Raw genomic sequence first — 21,115 nt, 5'->3', positions numbered from 1 at the left:
TTGCTGGGGCAGGGAAGTGGTCTCATTTATGCAACGTACAGCAGACATGCTCATGTTCGTCAGACACTATGCAAATAGAGAGGCAGCAGCACCAGCACCTCCTTGTTAGGGTGATTTCGGATCAGGGAATAACGTCATCATAGTATTACTGGCACAAACCAGCTTGAACCACCGTACCCAGACTGGCTCAGCAGCACCATCCTCTACAGGGATCAGCAACAACAATGCGTCTCACTCTTCCCCTCCCCCCTTGCGTCTTTACTCCTTAGTCACCCGGCAGTAGCCCAGTTTACAGAGGGTTGTTTTAAAGTCCTGCGTAGGAATCTCGAGGAACCCTACACACACTGCTTAATTTTTAATGAAAGAGGTGCCAGGGCTCAAGGCATTTTTTTTCTTTCATAACTGACACAGCAAGCCGCGAGGCGCCGGGACTATGAACTGCCAAGCCTAGCGGTTCCAGGGCTGAGCCCCGGCACAAACTAAGCACTGTCCGCACCCACCTCCCCGGCCCGCTGAACCCCACAGGGGGACAGGGAGGAGGCTCCAGCGGTTAGGGTGCTGGACTCGAGCCCCCTGTTCAGTGCCCTGCTCTCTGGGCAAGTCGCTCCATCTCCCCCTGCGGTCTGAACATACCCGGAGTGCCTCGGTTCCCAGTGTGCGCAAGGGGGATAAGGGAACTGGTACCTCACGGGCCGGGGGGGGCATTAACTCCCGTGCGGGGCTCTGATATCAGGGCGATGGGGGCAGCTCACCTGGATGGCTCGTCCCCTGCGTGCTCCCCAACCCCCGCCCGCCTGCCGACACCCGCCCCGGCACCTGCTCCAGGGCATTCCGCAGCGCCCATCCCCGTGGCGCGGGCCCCTTCGCCCTCTCCCCGGCCTGCTGCTCGGAGGGACTGACGCCCCCAAACCTGCGGGACTCCTCGCCCCCCCGGCCGCCGGGAGCGGGGCTCTGCCCTGCCGGCTCCCCTCACCCGCGGGTTGCGGTCCCGGTCGAAGGGGTCCGCGATGTACAAGTCGAAGCCTTTGTCCAGCAGGCCCCGGGCGCCGCCGGCGATGCGGGAGCCCCGGGCGGAGAGAGCCGCCGCCCGACCACTGCTGCCTGCGCCGCCGCTGCTCATCCTGCGCCCACCGCGGCCCTTCCGGAGTGAAGACAAAGGATGAAGGGAGTCGGGGACAGAGGCGGCGGACGCAGGGAGCGTGGAGGTGGCGCCTTCCAGACCGGGATGCTGAGAGGGACAAGCCGCCCCGCCCCGTCCACTGGAGCCACCCCCGTCCTCAGCTTGCCTGCGCCGGCCCGGGGTGCCCTGAGGTGAGGACCGCCCCTCGCAGTTTCCTGCCCAGACTTCGGCTTTCCGGAAACTGCAGGGCCCTGCATCCCCGCCCCAGGCCAGAGCGCCCTTGGCGCTGCGCGGCCCGGCCGTGCGCTAGCTGAGGGGACGCTGCGCATCGCCGGGTGTCAGGTCCCGGCCCTGAGGCTCTCCCGCGCCGCCCGGGAGCCGGGACACGCAGGGCCGCAGAAGCCGCTGACACCCCCTCTCCTCTGGCGGGCCCAGGGAGATCGCCGCGTCCTGAGCTGGTCCCGTACGTGTGTCAAGCCCAGACGGCATTGTGTCAAAACGCCCGGGGTTGGTTCTGATCTGGTATGTTAGGAGATTAAATACAGACGTTGGAACGCAGCATTATCAGTATTTCACAGTGACAGGAAATGTGCTTTCCGCCTTACAGTGCAGCTAGGCAGACGTTAGCCCAGCGTCACAGAGATTCTCATTTCAGACCTGATGCAACAGGAAGGACAGAGCTTCCTGCACAAAGGTTCGGCTACACCCAAACTTGTACGGAAATAACTAAATCTGTTTTAATTCACACATTTTGTTATGGAATAAGTGTTCTATTTTGATCCAGTTTTAGCAAAATCAAAATAGGTGAAGTCACTTAATCTCTATTTTGCTTTCCTCTTCTGCAAAGTGGGAGTACTGTAATACTTATTTCAGCCAGGTGCTGTGAGAATTAGGGTGTCTAACCTCGAAACTGCAGCTGTGCCACTGTAGGGCTTCAGTGTAGACTTACCTGAAGGGGAGGGGTTCTCCCGTGGGCATAGGTAATCCACCTCCGAAGAGGGACTAGCTAGGTCCAGGGAAGAATTCTAGACCTGCTACGCTCATGTAGGCTAGCTGCATCATTCAGGAGTGTGGATTTTTCACACCCCTGAGTGACGTAGCTGGGTCATCCTAACTTAGTGTAGACCAGGGGTAGGCAACCTATGGCATGTGTGCCGAAGGCAGCACGCGAGCGGATTTTCAGTGGCACTCACGCTGCCCAGGTCCTGGCCACTGTCGGGGGGCTCTGCATTTTAATTTAATTTTAAATGAAGCTTCTTAAACATTTTAAAAACCTTATTTACTTTACATACAACAATAGTTATTTATTATAAACTTATAGAAAGAGACCTAAAAACGTTAAAATGTATTACTGGCATGCAAAACCTTAAATCAGAGCGAATAAATGAAGACTCGGCCCACCACTTCTGAAAGGTTGCCGACCCCTGGTGTAGACCATGCCTGAGTTAATATTTGAATTGTGCGTTGGTTATGTAAAGCATACCAAGTGCAGAGCAGACTGTTCTGACTGCATCTTACCAAATATAGGGCTGAGACAATGGTATTTTTGACATGGAGAAGAAAACCCTAGGATTTGGATAGACCACAACATAATGTTTTTTTTTTTTAATCAATACTTTAACCTTGGATTGAGTATCATCCTTATTACTGGTCTTAGAAAAAGAGCTCTGTACCTCCAGAACAGATGAGTGGCTTAAAATGTGGAGTGTCACTTGTCAATACAGAGATTTTACCTTCATATCTGCTGAGCCCCATGTATCAGAAAACAGGATACGTGTTTATTTATTAAGCTATATTAACCCCTGCTTTTCCAGAATTAATTTGGAGGTAGGTACAGGTATCTCTGTGAGTCTGTCAGTGTGCATTGGGAGGATGGATATGTGAGGAATGTCACACTGTCATGCCCAGGAGAAAAATTTAATGTGATGGAAGTTACAAGGAGGGTTTACCAGGATTCAACAAGGCATAGATAGGAATAATTTCCCAAGGGTTCATGTACATTAGAGGGTCACAAGATGTTGGTTTTAAGTTAAAATGTCCAGAAATGTGTTCTGTTGTAAACGTTGGTACTGGAGGGGCTGCTGACTGGAGGGGCTGCTGTTGCTTCTCCAGTGCCAGTAGGGCTGCCTTGCCACACTGTCTTTGATTTGTGCTTGTTTCTCTGTTCTGCATATAGCATACATGTCACAAGGCAAGCTTGGAGTGTTGATCACAGGCAGTGCTGCATGGAGTATCATGCAGAGCTAAGGTCACTTAGGGGTGCACGCTGCTGCATTTAGACGAGTAATTCTGTGAGGCCACAAGATGGAAGACAGACTTTCAATCTGGTTTAAACTACTTCTGTTTGTTTTTTAAAAATTACCTCTGTTTTTTGCTAAGGAAATTTTCTTCTGTTAACGTTAGAATACTGGCGTGTTTTCTGACTGCTATCCAAATGGGTGTCAGAGAAATTCTGTCCCTGCAGTTATCTAAGAGTAACTTTTCTGAGCTGTTGGCAGCTAATAGGCTTGTGCACCAAAGAAGCTTGTTGTAACTCTCTACTATCCAAACAAGGTCATGCTGTATTAGTTACATATTTTTTACATAGTACTTGGAGGCTACTGTGACTTCCTAGAAGTTCCTCGGAAATGTTATACAACTGCAGTGTGGGATCAGCTGCTATTAGATAACCACAGCACGGGATGGATCTCTTACACATAGCAGTGCTGTCTGTCTTTGATTAACCTCCAAAAACGGAGTAGAATTTAAAAACACAAATAGCTCGAATCCATTGAAAATCAACTAAGGTTTCTTGACCAATGCAGAGTGAACATGGGGGAGAAAGTCACATTGGAACTATACTGCAGACAGGGACAAGACCTGCATTTTACCTATTGTTCGTTGCAAATTTTTGAGGAGACTGGTACTTATTGGTTTAGCTACATGTGTAACAAAAGAGCTATTCTGCTGTGACCCACTGAAAATTGACCTCTCACACAAGCTTTTATATATGAAAAATGATTTGTTAAAATACAGATCAAGGCCACACAGTCCTTGGCTGAATGACAGATTCCCTTACTGCTGAGATCATCAATATTCGGTAAAAGAAATAAATTAGATTCTAAACCACTCCCAGAATCCACTCTCCTTAAGTCAGACAGTGTTACTCCGGCAAAGAATTCTATGAAGGATTTAGTTTGATGGCTCTCTTTTTTGGGGGATCATATTGGAAGTCTTGTGTTGACTTAATTGAAAGTCCAATTCAAAACACCATTTCCCTAACTATTGTTTTGCTTCCAGGAAGCAAAACAAAACAAAAAAATCCCTTGCACTTATGTAACCTTGTCTATATTTAGCTCTTGTTTTTTTTAGATACCCATCAACTACTAAGAAAGAATGGCTGGCAATTGAGTACATTTCAGTTGCAGCTGACAAGACAGATGATAGAGGATTGAAAAGATAACCTAACTTTTACAGTCAACTTTTACACAGTTTATAATAAGCACCCAGAAAAAAAATTGACTTCATGGCTTTATATATCACATTGGGGCACAGGGTGACATAAGGGATTAGTATTGAGGCACAGACCCTTTCATCTTTAGCTCAGTGGTTCAAATATAGATTAATTATGTCATTATTATCCAGTGACTTTTGGTGGCCTACTTGAAATTAGTGTCGTGATCTCAGACTAGTTCCAATGAACACATCACAAACACTACCATCCCACCTGTCACTAACTGGCATCCTTGTTCACCATTTTACTTCTATAGGGGGAACATGAACAAATCTGGTGTGGCTCCTGGAGAAAAATAGAGCAGCTAAGAGATGCTTTAAAAAATATGGGCTCATTCTTGGGGTGCCTGTGGGTAGTTTCACAACCAACAGCAGCTGAGAATCTTCATAGCAGTATATGCTTCCCTCCTATCCCCGTTTATTCCTGGCATACCTCATATGCTGGGTCTTGTGAGAAGGCCTGCACAGGGCAGCCTATGACTAAGGCTGTGAGTCTTTCAAAGAGGTCATGGAAGTCGCAGATTCTGTGACTTTCCAGGACCTCTGTGATTTCTGCAGCAGCCGATGCGGCTGACTCCATGATCGCCCGAGCAGCTGGGTCGGCCCGGGGCCAGCCGAACCGGCCGCTGCTCGGGCAGCCCCAGGCAGCTGGTCCTGGGCTCTGCCCTGTAGCAGTAGTCCGGGAGCAGCAGCAGTCTGGGAGTAACAGCGGCGGGGCTTCAGGCCGCCCCCCACCCAGAGCAGCTGCAGTGGGCCCTGCCCAACAGCGGCGGGGCCCAGAGTGCCCCCCCAGAAGCAGCAGCATCCCTCAGAGCACCCCTCCAGAGCAGAAGCATACCTGGGAGCGCTCCCTCCCCAGCACCTAAGATTTAGTTAGGGGTATTTTTAGTAAAAGTCATAGACAGGTCAGGGGCCATGACTTTTTGTTTACTGCCTGTGACCTGTCCATGACTTTTACTAAAAATACTTGTGACTAAATCTTAGCCTTACCTATGACTGGTATGCAGTGCCTGAACCAGAGGAATTCTCCCCAGGCTGGCTAAGGGTTTCTTATGTCCCCTGTACACCATAATCATATACCTGAATAAAACATTCTGTAGACATGCGTCATTCCATCTGTTAGTTTTTAGTTATTATTGAAGGATTAGTGAAGAAGAGATTATCTCATATCCACTAATTGCTAATAGTGACCTCAGGCTGAGAAGTATTACCCACAGCCCCAATCAAGGTTCTACCATCTTTACATCAGTTAGTACAGCACATCTGTAACAGTCTACTTACTCTCTTGCTCAGAGAATTTTTTTTTTGGAGGGGGGGGAAGAGGATAGAGAAGTAGTAAAATACCATTATTATATGTATTAACTTCCTCATTAAAAAGAGTGAGGAGGAAGTAGAGGAGTATGTACTGTTAAGTTTTCATGAAAGTTTTGCAAGCCATGGTATGTAATCCTACTTTCATTCTGCAGAGTGAACGGGGATCTCAGTGTGGAGCCTGATGCAGACTTGCTTTCATTTTAAGATTGTCAGTACAATTTTTGACACTGAAATACAATATGCTATTTAAAAAAACCACACATACTCTGACTATGAAGGTGACTCCACAGAGCATTTTACTGACAATATACTATGTTCTGATGCTTATCAATATCCTAGTTCTCCACTTGGTCATCCCTTCAGACTTAAATTTCAATGCTTTCTCAGATGATTTAGTTGGAAAATGAAAGCATCTTTCCCCTTTTTTGAAAATAAATCTATCCTGTCTCTATTTTCTTACTTTAGAAGGTAAGCTTAGATTTTGGTTTGTTTTTAATTCTATTCATCTGTAGCTGATCTGAAAGAATATATTGGACTACTTACCTACCAATAAACATGCAGAATGTTTCCCCTTTAGACTTATAAAGACCATAACATACATAGCTCAATATATTTGTATATTTCCAGTGTTGTTAGTTATTAAAATTTATCCATATAAGTTGTATAAATACCATGCTTCTCCTGAACACAGAATTTTGGTAAATCTACCTTAGGATGCCATTTGGTTTTCATTACAACTATAGAAATATAACTGTAGAACAGCTGTGAAGAAAACAACATATTTGTTGTGAGGAAGAAGAAAGCTTGATAAAACCATCAATTCCTTCCAAAAACTGCACGATAAGTTCAAAACCTGGACTTCATTGGCAGATAAGCAATTAGATACATTGTAACCAATGTTGTCTCAAAATGTTTAATACCAATTTGTAGGAAGACATATTTTTGCAAAATAAAATGTCAAATAATTTTACAACCCTTAAAATTAATTTCAAAGAAGCCTGTCATTCAGTCACTGCAATAATAAACCCATATGAATATAAATCTTATTCTGATCTTATAATTTAAACATCTAACATTTAAAGCTACAATTTAGTGATTACAATCACATTAAAAATTATTATGCTAAAGTCACTTTTTGTCCTGGTCTGAAAGTTGCTCCATTCTGCCCTTTCCTCTTCTTGGGATGCTGAAAATTCTCATAGCTAGAAACAAGAATAAGTAATAGCATATTAGTATAAGATGCCATCATTCTTTTCAAAATCCTCATTAGTTACACATCAATACCAATGAAGACCAAACCAGTTGTGTGTGATTGTATGAATAACGCAAGAGTTGTACATAGCAGAGAATACCCTCTTTACACAATGTTAGGAACAAACTATGAGTGGTCATAGATTCATATTAATGAAAGATTTCTACCTATAAAGACCCTTCCAATAAATGTTTGCTGCAGGATGGGACATTCTTACTCCTTATTAGCAACACCGCAGATATATAAGATTAATAGAACAAAATGTATGTTACACAGAATCCTTAGCTAGAGCAACAGATTTCAGTTACTGTAATTCCAAATCCATGTGAAGTTCCCAGCAGATTGTGAGAGGAAATTCTTATACTCCCAAGCTCTGAAAAGCGGTGACTCTGGCCTTGGCTACACTGGCGCTGTACAGCGCTGCAACTTGCTGTGCTCAGAGGTGTGAAAACGCCCCCCCCCGAGCGCAGCGAGTGCAGCGCTGTAAATGCCAGTGTAATCAGCGCCTGCAGCGCTGCACGCTCGCTCGCAGTGCTGCAAGCTATTCCCCTCGGAGAGGTGGAGTACATACAGCGCTGCGAGAGCTCTCTCGCAGCACTGGCGGCGCGACTACACTCGCGCTTCACAGCGTTGCCGCGGCAGCGCTGTGAATTCGCAAGTGTAGCCAAGGCCTATTCTCTAAGAGATAATCAACTCAGGGATCAAAGTACGGTGCTAGGGCAGCCCACCAAAAAGGTCTGAATTTAACACCTCCTCAACCAGACTCAAAACAAAACAAAAAACCCCCACAAGCCCACCCAACTCCCCCCTCCGAGCTTCAACTTTCTCAGGTCACTATGAAATTAGGTCTAATTTAGCAATGATATCCATGTCAATATGGTAAATGCAGATTAAAACATTAAAAATTGTAATCAAATTTTTGCCTCAGATTAACTGCTCCCTTTCTCTCTCTATTTTTTTCTCATTTTTAAAAAGTTATTAAACTCAAAAGAACAAAAAATTTAGAGACAAAAATACCACCCCCCAAACCAAAACACCTGATTTATTGCTGCAACAAGCAGCTGAAACCACTGTTTGTCTGGTATAGATGCAGGATGGGCCTAAAATATTTAAAATATTACTTGTGTATTCTGAAACATTAGCATTTAATTGCATGTTAAATTATTTATGATTTTACTTTGCAAACAAAAATATGAATACAACTAAACATGTGAATATTTTATACTTTCATGAGCAAAGAAATTTAACACTTTGCTCACGTAACACGCCATCTCAGGGATCCAAGAATCTCTTGGTGCTATAGAAAGCAATATAGTTATACATAATGTAGCTGTAACTTGGAATCTAATTGAGAAAACTGAGTTATAACATGGAGCTTCTGCAATATACTGAAGCGTGTTCTATTCATATGAAAAAGATAGATTAAATTAATTGAAGATTTTTTTTATTATTCTTGTTGCTACTGTAGATAGTACTTGCAGTAGAAATTGAGTCTGACCCAAAGCCCATTGATAAAAATGGGATTGTTTCCATCATCTTCAGTGGTCTTTGGATCAGGTGCATAATTGCCTTGATTTTCTAAGGGTCAGTTTTCCCCTTCAGGCAAATAGGTAACTTCCTTTAGCAATAGTGGGATTTATGTAGACAATTATGTAGCTGAAGTAAGAATGAGTCACTAGCATGCATCATTGCTATCAACCATAAGATAAAGTAGTCTAAATAATGGAATAGCTAAATCTAAGCAAGTTAATATCTAGATGCAATCAAAATAACTACAAGGAGAAACAACAGAGAAGATAATGCAAATGTTCAAACAAACACACTGGTGAATTGTGCTTCCCTGACGCATATTTAATTTTATTAATGTTTAATAGTTCTGAAGTGCTGAAAAGATGAACTTTGCTGTGGGGATTATATAATTTATAATATAATTCAGTTATTTTGCAAAACACTGATATTAAACAACTCTTGAAAGATTGAACTAAATGTAATGTTCATGCATGAAATTTAAAAATAATAACTCTGTAAACAAATTTAGTAAATTAATTTACTACTTACAGTTCAACAAAATTCTTCCAGTCATCTTGACTTACAGATGGTCTTGTGTCCTCAAGTGCAGCCATTAGGTGGGACTGACTAATAATTAAAGTGTTCCTGGTTAATCCTGATTGGCTAGGGGCAACATCCTCCTTGAAAACAGAAAATAAATAGTAATAACTTTGGGATCTTTTCCAACATTTGTCAGTATTATTCTAAAGTATATTTATCTCAAGTGTACTACACACACAGTACTAAGCTTATCTCTAGACATTAAAAAACACAGGAATAATGTAGCTATATGAAGCAGTCAACTTGCTGGCATATTTTGTCAGACTACATCTTCGACCTTTACACATTAGCTTTACTCTGTTTCAGTTTAATATTACTGCAGAAATAATTTATAAAACAGGAAAAAATACAGACAAGGAGTGAAAACTAATGGAAACATATTAGGATTGAATAATATGAAAAAACTGCCATACTCCATTCTTGCTCCTGTAGTTGGCCTTGATTGCATTGATTTCAGCCCTGAGTTGCTCTATTTGTTCTTGATTAAGTTCTTGGAAACCTTCTTGTGAGGCGGTTCTGAGCACGGAAGGTTGTGACGATACTATATCTCTCAAAGTAATGCCAGTTAAATCATGGGTTATGGAGTTTGGTCCAGACAAACACTGAGAGCTCTAGAGTGACGGGGGAAAAACACTAAATTACTATTAATCCAAAATAGCAACTCCTTAGTTAAGGTTTTAATACTCATTCCATTTAACCACAACTGTGTACCTAAGCTTTCTCTCTTCACAATAAAAGTCCTTTTTTTCTAAAATGTGTCATTTATACTGACATCCCAGCACAAAAGCTTCTGGCTAACCAGACAAGCTATTTTGGACATTGTCAAGGGGTATATGTTCCCCATGCTGGCCCAGCAACCAAAAGGTTAACACAGGCACTGCCGGTCATTGCTCCTTAGCTGTCTCAACATAGCTGGGAGGATAAAAGGACTGGGAAGCAAAGGGGCAGGGCGGGGCAGCCATCAGAAGAGTAAGAAGGCCTGGAGGAGGGAACTCCTGCCAGCAAGCTGCTGAAGAGACACTCAGGGACAACACCCTAGAAGGAGACAGCCAGAACAGCAGGCCAAAGAGTCTGCAGAAACCCGGGGGAAGTAGGGAGGAGCTCAGGGCATAGCTGGAGACAACGAATCCTGATCTAGTTTATCTAGCTTGAGGACCCTGAGCTGGAACCCAGTGGAGTGGGTGGGCATGGATTTCCCTACCATCCATCCCCTGATGGACTTAAGAGTGGAGAGGGTCTTCAGATCCCTGGGCACCAGTAATAGACTAACAGCCCACCAGGCTAAATGAGTTCAAGTGCCAATGCCCCGCTGGCCAGAGGGGGCACCACTGCACCAACACATTGGCTCAGACAACATACAAAACTTTGAATAAGGTATTTCACTTTTAGAAAAATCTAACTTTTTGGGAATGCCCTATTTCAAAAACAGTTTGGTCTAATAAGTCCAAATTTGTTTTAGTTATGAGTGAAAAATGAAGGTTATTTACTTGTACCCTGAGTTCTTTGAGGCCAAACTGCACCAGCTGGTGCACTTCAAGAGTATGAATACACAGAGTACACTTGAAGAAGAAATGAAGGTTACTTATTTGTAACCAGAATTCTCTGAGGTGGTCTCTGAATATTCAGACTCTTAGGGATGCAACAGCAGTACAACTTGGATGGTGTGTCCAAGATCTACTGGTTGGTGCATCCCAACAGTAGGAAGAACTAGGGGCTTTGAATTCTGGGAAAGTTTACATAGTAAGTTTTGAATCTATTCACTCTGATAATTTAAACATCAGCAATCTGTGAGTTCTCTGCAGACTTTAGAAAATTTATATCATTCCAAAGCCCAAAGCTGAAGCATATTAGGAAGTTCAAGAACTCTGAAGTATCAAAGGTATGTTAATACAACTGTCATCTATGATATATTTCAAAAGCACCTCAGGGACTTAGGTTCCTAAGTCCAATTTTCAAAAGTGATTTAAGCATTTACACTCCTAAGTCTCTTGAAAGACTCCTTGAAAGTCACCTAACTGCCATTTGTGCCTCTAAAAATCACCCCTTAAATCATTTTTGAAAATGGAACATAGGTGCCTAAGGTTTCATTTCATTTAGGCACTTCTGAAAATTTTACCCCAATCTAATTTATACAGCTACTGGACAATAAAGGTGTCTGCATTGGAGGGCTATCGACGTTTACCATGACACTTCATCATAAAACTAAAGGAATTTCTCAGACAAAATTCTTTATTAAGATAAAATTAAGGGTCTGAATACACATATCAACTTTTTAATACAAGAGCTTGATCAGAACACTGCAGTTATTACAAAAATAACATCTGAAAGACAGGTGAGTCTAAATTAATGTTAAAGTTTAAAGTACAATTATGGAAAACTATGAAGTTCATAGGTTACACAACCTAACTCTGATGTTATATCAACATCTGTCTTCCACCTACACATCAACAATCCCCATATACCCAAACATGCTAGAAGTGAATTAGGAAAATCATATTTAAGCATAGTTTTAACCACAGTATTGACAGGGACTACCAGACCTGCTGATTGTCTTTGTTGGAATGTCTGCCAAGCTGTTAAAGAAATTCCTCCAGCATGTAGTCTTTGACAATCCTGTAGGGTCTGATTCAGAGAAGTACTTAAGCACATGCATAACTTTAAGCATATGACTAGTTCCACTGACTTCTGATATCCTTAAAGTTATTCATATACCTATGTACATTGCTGAATTGGGGCCTTAATCTCTAATGGTGTGATCCAACAACCACTGAATCCAATCAAGACTCCTGTTGACTTTACTGAACTGAATCAAAACCTAAATGCATTTCAATTTACTGTGTTAGAAATGCAGAACAAAATCAATTTCTCTACACAGAGAACTGCCTTTGAAATTGCCTCCTGTAAGATACTGACTGCATTACTAGCCATTGTGCTTTAAAACTGTTATTAATGTAGATGAAATTTGACATATTAAAATATTTTGAACATTCATCCATGTTTTAACATGGAAACATTACGAATATACAGCTTTCTTTTAGGGACAAGAGTGGAAGAGTTAAACATGTTACAGTAGCTTGACAAACTTGTTGGAGTTCTGTTAAAGGAGAAAAAAAAATTAGGTTCAGCCTGGTAATAAACAGCAGCAGTACATTTTCCTAGTGCAATGGAGATCTGGGTTCAAAAGCGATCATCGGAGATTAATCCCTATACCTTTAATAGCATTCTGTCATCTCATGGTTAAGACATGGTTAAGGTTGGGGGGCGGGCACACATTTATTTTGTTTTAAAGAAGAGCAAAGTCAACTGAGCACTTTATTTTGTAATTTAAAATATTTTAAGCTGCTTAATGATAATTGTTTAAAAAAAATCAGGTTATCCAGTTACATATAGAGCCAAGTTTATAAAAAAAAAAATCTTATAGGAGTTTTACTCAGAAAGTTACAAGATCATTACTTGTTGCTAATAAAACCTTAAATTAATGTTTTTGTGTTTAAAAAAAAAGTTTGTGACAAAGATATAGTCTTAGTCACGGTTACTGAAGAATGCCAGGCACAATTAATTATATAGCATTATAAGTGTATATACTGTATTGCAGATTTATGCAAAAATATAGTCCCTTATCCAAAGACTTTACATTCGAATATAAGTAAATATAAAAAACACCAGAGAGGAGATGAACACACGATGCACCAAACTAGCTGAAACTGTAGAGCTGCAGTAACAATGGTCCTGGATGAAGACATTTGTCCCAATATCTTATCTCAAAGAAAATAATTTTGTTTGCAGCTCCCCATGAATAACGTAGTGGTGACGTAGAATTGAGCTAAGTTCTACTTTAAGAATAAATGACATGAGGGATTGCCTGAGAATCCAGTCTGAATTCTAGGTGCAAAAAAGGCTGGCTAAAGTAGATTCTGATACCTGGAAGACCACTGGGAATAATAAAAATTCCATACATAAGATTTGAACTTTTCTTGATATTAATACTTTGGATACCCATCCACCAGGATTTAAACTTTTGATAACAAATTTAATACGATGTTGTGAGAGACTGTAATATCCTAAACTTTATTGAATTAAGTTAAACCTTATTGAATGATGGTTAATACCTTTTGAATACATTGTGTTAAAAATGCAATTGTATATGTATTGTTGTGGCATTCACTGCTCCAGGCCAATGGGGGCGGCGGGAAGCGGTGGCCAGCACATCACTAGGCTAGCGCCGCTTCCCGCAGCCCCCATTGGCCTGGAGCGGTGAACCGCGGCCAGTGGGAGCTGCGATCGGCCAAACCTGCGGACGCGGCAGGTAAACAAACTGGCCCGGCCCACCAGGGTGCTTACCCTGGCGGACCGCGTGCCAAAGGTTGCCGATCCCTGGACTAAAACAATAGGCACTACAAAGTGAAAAAATCAAAGGTCAAACCAAATAAACTTATATGGAACGTAATATTGCAATTAAAGAGATTAAGGTAAATCAAAGACAGAATGATCACAATATTTAAAACAGAGAAAAGAAAAGATGGGAGAGGAATTTGGACAAAAATTTATCTAGATGAGTGGGTCTCTGTATGAGAAACAAGATATACATTTTCAATATGTGTTGCTCAAAAATATTTTTTTTAAATAAATTACTGTATAGATGGCATTTGACTCCAGTTAAGATCCATTGTATTTTTACACTAGAGATGCTCTTAGTTGGAGGAGATGCGGAGAAAGGGGGACACAGTTGCACATGTGGCAGTGGCACCCATGAATGAGATGATTTGGGGAGGAAATTATTAAAGAAATTCATCTTATAACAAAATGCCAGCTTCCCAGGAATACCCTGACCTGCTAACTTAATGCACCAGTAAAGGAGCTACATTTTAAACAGAATAACAAATTCATTTCTTTTTAGCAAGATTTTGTATTGCATGTTATTGGAAAAATGTGACTTCTATGGGATTGTGGTATAGTAAAATATGGAGTCTCTTTATAATGGAAAAGGTTTCGCATCAAGTACATATACAAGAGAAGCGCCAAAAAGAGAATAGGTATTTAGAAATTTGGTCACCCTTTTTAGCATACTCAGAGGAAGAGGGCTCCTTAGCCAGCAAGCCAGAATCTTTAGCTAGGTTCTTTGAATATTAACATGATCCTGAATAAGTAATAAGTAATGTACAATGAAGTATGTTAATGTCTTATTGTAACTTTGATATAATAAAAAGTAAAAAAAAAAAAAGTTTTTTTCTTTGTGTTTTGGGAAAATATTTGAACTCCCTCATGTTAAAACTTCTTCCAAAATCTGGAATAGACGCATTTGGATTGGAAGGGTCCTCTTGTGTATTGTATCATGTAAATCCATTCCCTGTATCATAGCAGGATTGAATTTATTATCTCTAAACCACCCTTAACAGGCAGGTGTCAAATTTAGCCTTGTGGCAAGTCTAACTTTGAATACTTCAAGTAATGGCAATTCTACAGCTGCCTTTGGCAGTTTATTCTACTGACTAGCTGACATTATATTTATAAGCTATTTCTAAATACTTGATATTAATTTTCCCTGATGCACCTAGATCTTGTGGGATTACTACAAGTAGTGTAATACTTGCTCTACTGTATTTGAAAGAGACATGGTTATTTTGAGGGGTTTTATGATTTCAGTAAATAGAACAAAATGTATTCCCTGAGGATAAAAAATAGAGAATACAGCTTTGAATATTACTGGCCAAGCTTTGTTATAAGATTATATTATTACTTCTATGGTAACATAATTAAAATTATACCTCATGTGACCTTGAATGAATGGAAGCAGAGAGCTGCCAAAGAACTATGCCAACCCTGAGAATCTAGTTATACCTGTTGGGAAGAAGTGGCTACCTGAATTATAATGTCAGTAAATGATTTAGTAGGAATTTAAAGGAAAGTTGTTTAGCCAGTTAGGATTTCAGCCTGACAACAGGCTGTTACAGTTTCAAATCACCAAGCTTTCTTCAAAATGATTAATCTTTATTTTCTGTACAAAGACCTCTAATAGGAATTTTAGAAAAACCCTATTACCTAGAGCCAATTTGAAGATAAGAAAAAAAGTACGATTTTATCAGTAAGAGGTGCATTAGCCTAAAAAAAAGTTTTTCAGGATTTAAAATATTTTTTTTATAAATCCATGCATTTCATAGAGATGCAAGATCCTGTTTCAAAAATTAAATTTACTTTTTCATTTGTTCATTGCATCACATAAGTTCTTAAATATATTCCCAATGTTTTTTTTACAATTTCTGTTCTTTGGTTTTCAACACACGTTGAACATGTTCATGTGTGTCTGACGTGAATGATAACAAACAAGCCCTTGGATATATGGCATCAATAGGACCAGCATTAACAAAATAAGTTACCCATCCATAGTTGCTAAAGTCCCATTATGGTGAAATCCTGAGTCTGGCACAAGTAAAGGGATAAAGGAATCAATTCCTTAGGTGACTTGTTTAACAGCGGTGGCAACAAATCTATGGACTTAAGAACCAGAATTTCTAATCAGTAGCTGCAGCTAAGATTTTCTTACTCCACAGAAGCAACCCGTTTGGCCAAAAGTAGTGCACTGATGGAATAGCCGATTGGAAACTGCCACATTCCAGATGCTGGCATTCTCAGCATTTTGATTGTGACTTGGCTCTCCAGCAGTCTATGCTGACTGAAATGGTTCTGTGATATGGTACTATTCAGCCTCGGTTACTTTGGGAGGATTTTTAGGGGGAATAAACAGACAGTTTACATAAAAAGAACTAGTTAGGACATGGTTTACTTAATTATAAAATATCTTGGTCTAAGACGCTGTCAAATTGCAGAGAAGTCAATATCATATTTTGTCAGTGAGCCTTCCTCTCTCCTCTCGGGAGGTGGCAAGAGAAGATGGCCTGGGAAGGTTTGAGAGATAAAGCCCTGTAACTGTTCCTGTCTTTTAAATTCACTGTATCTGTTTTCAAACACAAAATATCCTAATTTGTACATTTTTATATTGTCCCCCTAAAAAAGTTTAGAATAAATGTCAATTATAGAAAAAGAGGCAAATTACCAGTTCTGAAGGAGTTCCATTTCCTAGCTCTGATTCATAGGAGCTTCCAAAGTAAAGACGATAAATGTTGGACCTTGAATCTTCAGGAAACAACTCGGACATCTCTAGGGAAATAAGAGACTGCTCCAGCCCTCCTTCTACATCCCCTGCTGAATCATCTGAACCACTGCTATGGTTTAAGAAAACCATAGAAGAGAGACTGAGGTCACTGTCTGAACTAGAACCAATATCCTGGGACAAAACAAGAACAAAATGAGAACATTGCCAGAGGCTTTAATTTAGTCACACGTAACAGCAATTTGCTATTTCATTTAAAATTGATATTTAACAAACAATTTAATTTGGGTTGTTTCTGCTTGGTTGCTGATTCTAGCAATCCCTCCTCCACTGTGAGGAAATTTCTAAATATTTTGCAGAGAAAATTCTTCAGATTTAGCTGGAACTTTTTGCTTCTGTAGCAGACAGAAGAGCAATAATTTGTGGAGATAAATATAATGTCTTATTTCATTGTTTCGTGGCCTGTGTCACTCACTAAGCATATGGAGATGTTAACAGAACTTCAAACGCAACCTGTACTGTATCATATCCTTCCGGGCTGATGAAAGACTGCTGGAAAGTAACTGGTCCATTATTAGTGGTGTTTGTCAATGTTTCTATTAAGAGGGAAAGATGCTGCTAAATTTTAAAGAGGTTTGTGTATGACTTTTCCTCAAGAAACCATCAGTTGATGTTGACAGTGCGGCTACTTACTGCCCTATTTCAAATCTTTGTGAGATGGGTGAGTTGCGATACGAAAATAAGCAACCTGAAGGTTGAAGGCTGAAAACCAATTCCCTGGTTGTAATGATGGAATTATAGCTACAAGAGAAACCATCCTGAATTTTTGAGACTTGACAATGTTGTTTAGGAGTCTTAGATCCAAAATTGGTCTCCATCCTCCTTTCTTTTTTGGGACCAGAAAGGAGCTGGAATAAAATCCCTTCCCTCTGTGCAGAATAGAAACTAGTTCTACAGCCAAGTATTAGTCTGTATCCACAAAAACAACGAGGAGTCCAGTGGCACTAACAGATTTATTTGGGCATAAGCTTTTGTCGGTAAAAAAAAAAACACTTCTGCAGATGCATCTACAGCGTCCATTTGCAGATCCACTTCTTGCTTTAAGAGGTGCTTGTGAGAGGGGTCCATGAAGAGGGACGGGGAAGGGGGTGGGCGTAGGGGAGGGAAGTAAGATAAATAGCATTCTCTGATCTTATAACCTCCAGGACCCATTTGTCTGATGTGGTTCTCTCCTATGCAGAAAAAAAGTGGGAGAGAGATTCCAAAAAGAGTAGAAGGAGGGTACAATGGTGTATATACAGCTTGGTGTTGGGGGGATAGTTTCGGGTCTTCAACCAGCCCATTAAAACTGATGCTTAGATTATGGTGTTTCAGTAACAGGTGCAGAGGGAGCAGGTGGTCTCTTTCTCAGGACCCTCAACTTTTTCCTGGGTGGTTCATATGGTCTCTGCAATCCTGAGAATGAAGCAGGGTAGGATCTTTGAGTGGTTTGGAATCTACTAAATTTGTCTGTAGGTGTGTAAATCCCAAGGGATCGCAATGTGGCTCTGGAATCCTTATAGGTATTCAGTGATTCACCAGTGGACTCAATGAAGTCATCAAAGGGAAGGTATTCAACTAGGAATCCAGAGGGGAATCCCTATGCATGACTACTGCCATAGAGATGGATCGAGCGGCAATGTAGGCTGTGTCCAAAAAGGTCTGTAGTTAACAGCTGACCGTCATTAATAGCAACCTGAAATGGGTCACACTGATCAGCCGGCAGATGCTCAATAAAGGTGGTAATTTGAATGATTGCATTTAGTCATGAGAGCTTGACAGTTTGCGGTCCTAAATTGAAGTGTTCTGGATGAGTAGGTCTTTCTGCTGAATAGATCAAGGCGTTTTTGGTCCTCATCAGATGGTGTGGCCTTCGCATGATGTTGTCTGTCATATTTGTTCACTGACTCCACAACCAGGGAGATCAGTTTCAGATGGGTTAACAGAAATTCAGAGTCTTTAGCTGGGACATAATATTTTTTATCGTCCTGTTTACACGTTGGTGGAATTGTTGCAGGGGTCTGACAGATGGTTTTGACAAGATTGAACATGGCCTCATTAATAGGCAGGGCAACTCAGGTATAGGGATCCACTGGAGGATGTCCAAGAGCTTATGCTATGACTCCCTGACCTCTTCCAGGGGAATCTGGAGGGAATCCATAATGCGCTTCATTAACTCTTGGAAGTATCTGAAGTCATCAACCACAGTTGATGAGGGAGGCATAACTGCTTCATCTGGGAAAAATGAATATTTGTTTGTGGAGTAACCTCTTTATCTGTCTTGGCCTCTTGCTCCTCAAAGGATTTTTGTTCCTGAGATAATGAAGGAGGAGCAATTGGAGTAGGGGAGCATCTCCCTTTGTATTCACTGCAAGAGAGACAAGGGTCATGGGAAAATTGCGGACGATACACAGCCCAAAAATCCCAGTGTGGCCAATAGGGAGGGCCAAAAGGCATCTGAGTGACATTCACTGGTGCTTGAACCAGGTCAGGGGAACACAGGCCCATCGTTGGTGCAAATCCCCCTCTTGTCAAAAGTGTCAGGATGGAAATCTCTTGTCTGAAGTGTCAGGGAATCCTGGATAAAACTATTTGAATGAAAGGAAAATTCCTGCTCTTCAAGAGGGGGAACCTCAACACACTCTGAACGTGTTGGAGAGCCAAGTGGCACCAGGGAAAGGTCTAACCTTGGTGACCGTGCTTGCCGCAGTACCGATAACCTTGCAGTACTGACTAACAAGGGAGACTCCAGCTCCTGCAAAACCAGTAGATTCCTCGAGAATCTCCAAAGCAGTCTTGATCCATGGGAACTGAGGTATTTTTGAGGTGGGCTGTTTCTGTGGAGAATGACTTCATTTTCTACGGGTTTTCTCTGTGGATTTACCTTGGGTAGACATAGGTGAATGTGTTGAAGTTGACAGGGCCCTGTGTTCACTGAGCAGCCAATGTCCAGTAGGGTCTCCTGGCCTGGAGCTGAGGCTTGTTGGAGGGAACTCTCCATTATTAAGAGTCAGTTTTAGCTCCCGATTTTTTCGTACCCTACCCTTAAAGATGGAGCAGATGGAGCATTCTCAGGGGATATGAGATTCAACCAAGCAGTGGACACAACGAGAATGCCTCCCAGCATTTCTCCCAGCAAGAAATTCACCACTTGAAGCCCAGAGAGCCTGGCCTACCCCCAAGGCAACAGAATCTAACAGGGGAAAGTCCCCCTCCCCAATGAGGAAAGAGATCAAAAGTCACCCTAAATTATTAAATAAAATGTAAATGTAATAAACTAAAGAAGGGTACCTAGGCTAAGCAACTTTGAAAAGAAGGCATGGAGAGTGGCTTGCCCGTGCACCCCTATATAGCCTTGGAGTGGGGCATGAGGAATTATATGATGCATGCGCAGGCCAAAGAGATACTACTACCAAAATACTCCGATTAAAGGTGCATGGGGCATGAGCACACCTGAAGTGGAGCACCCATGGGGACACTACTCAACGAAGAATTATCAGGTATCCACGCGGATATTATTAGGTATGTCAACTGCTTTTAGTACCCTAATGTTGGGAAAATGCTCACTGACCCTAAAGACACTCATGTGAGGGACTACTGGGTTCTATCTTGTCACTCCTCTCATTCAATATGCATGGGTTCAGACCAAAACAAATCAATTTAACATCTTTTCTAAATGGCAAATATACTTTAAAAAATTAAACTAATTTTGTCACAGGGAAATTATTACAATTTTAATAAGCTACAAATATAGAATAAGATTTAAACTATCTGTCAGAGTTTACAGATCACAGAAATTATAGGAAAAGGAGACATTTTATTTAAATATAATTTTTCCAAAAGTGGCAGAAATCTATTTTGGGTAAAGTTAACCTCTCTAAAATATATTTGTAGCACAACGCAGTAATTAAGGAAATACTTTAAATACTTTAAGTGCACTTACTTGTGGTAAACTTGAACCCAAGCTAGCATGTATTGCCTCTAACTGGGCATTGTACAGTAAAGCTTTTAGGTCAGCTCCTGTGAAGTGCTCCGTTTTTGCTGCCAAATGCTGAAAGTCCACATCATTTGCCAAAGGCAGAGAATGACTGAGGGCTTTTAGGATTTCAAAACGAGAAGTCTAAAAAGAAAAAAAAAGGTAACATCATCTGTTTCCTGCTTCTAACTGCTATTCAGTACTTTGATAGTAATTCTCTCAAGCACTTTCTCAAGAGGTCAAACTAATCTACAGAAATGTAAGTTTTGGAAGGGGATACTTGTATAATTAAAATAGTACATATATGAAAATACTGCACAATCTATTTTCAAATACAAGCATATGCTTATTACTACTATCACTTAATTTTTCTAAGAAAAATACTGCCAAACAAAACATCCAGTGAGCCATGAATTCTCTGAGCGCATTCTCTAATTATATTATCAATATCCAAGATTTTTAAATACACCATTAAATGTGAACTCTCATGCACATTTTATAAATATAACGGGATTTGCCTTTTTACCAGTTTTCACCTTTCTAAACATAAGAAGAGAAGTGTCCAGACAAAGGAAATGACCCTGTTGGCCTGAAGAGCTCATTTTTTTGTCCTATGGAAATAGCAATGAAAAATATTTGGATAGAATGTGTTTGCATTCTTAGTGCATGGGATTATCTTTGTGCATGTGAGAATGAAATGAGATG

General features: G+C 41.1%; 2 protein-coding genes across 5 annotated transcripts in view; both read right to left on the bottom strand.

Annotated features, from left to right (window-relative positions):
* LOC112120102 (1-aminocyclopropane-1-carboxylate synthase-like protein 1) overlaps window positions 1–6,788 on the bottom strand; it is a 36,600-nt gene extending 29,812 nt beyond the window's left edge. Inside the window, exon 1 of one of the 2 annotated variants that reach the window (XM_024219046.2) lies at window positions 6,635–6,788. In XM_024219046.2, coding sequence (XP_024074814.2) covers window positions 6,635–6,706 — 72 coding nt within the window. In that variant the 5' untranslated portion in view covers window positions 6,707–6,788. Of the gene's footprint in view, window positions 1–973; window positions 1,238–6,634 lie in introns of those variants that run through there. The other variant, XM_024219045.3, reaches the window with a different exon arrangement.
* A 37-nt stretch (window positions 6,789–6,825) lies between these two features.
* Window positions 6,826–21,115, bottom strand: part of PEX1 (peroxisomal biogenesis factor 1) — a 51,923-nt gene continuing 37,633 nt past the window's right edge. For 2 of the 3 annotated variants that reach the window (XM_024219041.2, XM_024219042.2), the window contains exons 20-24: window positions 20,378–20,554; window positions 16,339–16,569; window positions 9,701–9,898; window positions 9,237–9,367; window positions 6,826–7,128 (exon numbers count right to left, since the gene is read on the bottom strand). In XM_024219041.2, coding sequence (XP_024074809.2) covers window positions 7,044–7,128; window positions 9,237–9,367; window positions 9,701–9,898; window positions 16,339–16,569; window positions 20,378–20,554 — 822 coding nt within the window. In that variant the 3' untranslated portion in view covers window positions 6,826–7,043. The remainder of the gene's footprint in view (window positions 7,129–9,236; window positions 9,368–9,700; window positions 9,899–16,338; window positions 16,570–20,377; window positions 20,555–21,115) is intronic. The other variant, XM_024219044.2, reaches the window with a different exon arrangement.

The sequence above is a fragment of the Terrapene carolina genome, unplaced genomic scaffold (assembly GCF_002925995.2).
Source record: "Terrapene carolina triunguis isolate 2854851 unplaced genomic scaffold, T_m_triunguis-2.0 Scaffold84, whole genome shotgun sequence".
Classification (NCBI taxonomy): domain Eukaryota; kingdom Metazoa; phylum Chordata; order Testudines; family Emydidae; genus Terrapene; species Terrapene triunguis.
The sequence above is the reverse complement of the archived record's forward strand: the minus strand, read 5'-3'. Positions and strand labels throughout refer to the sequence as shown.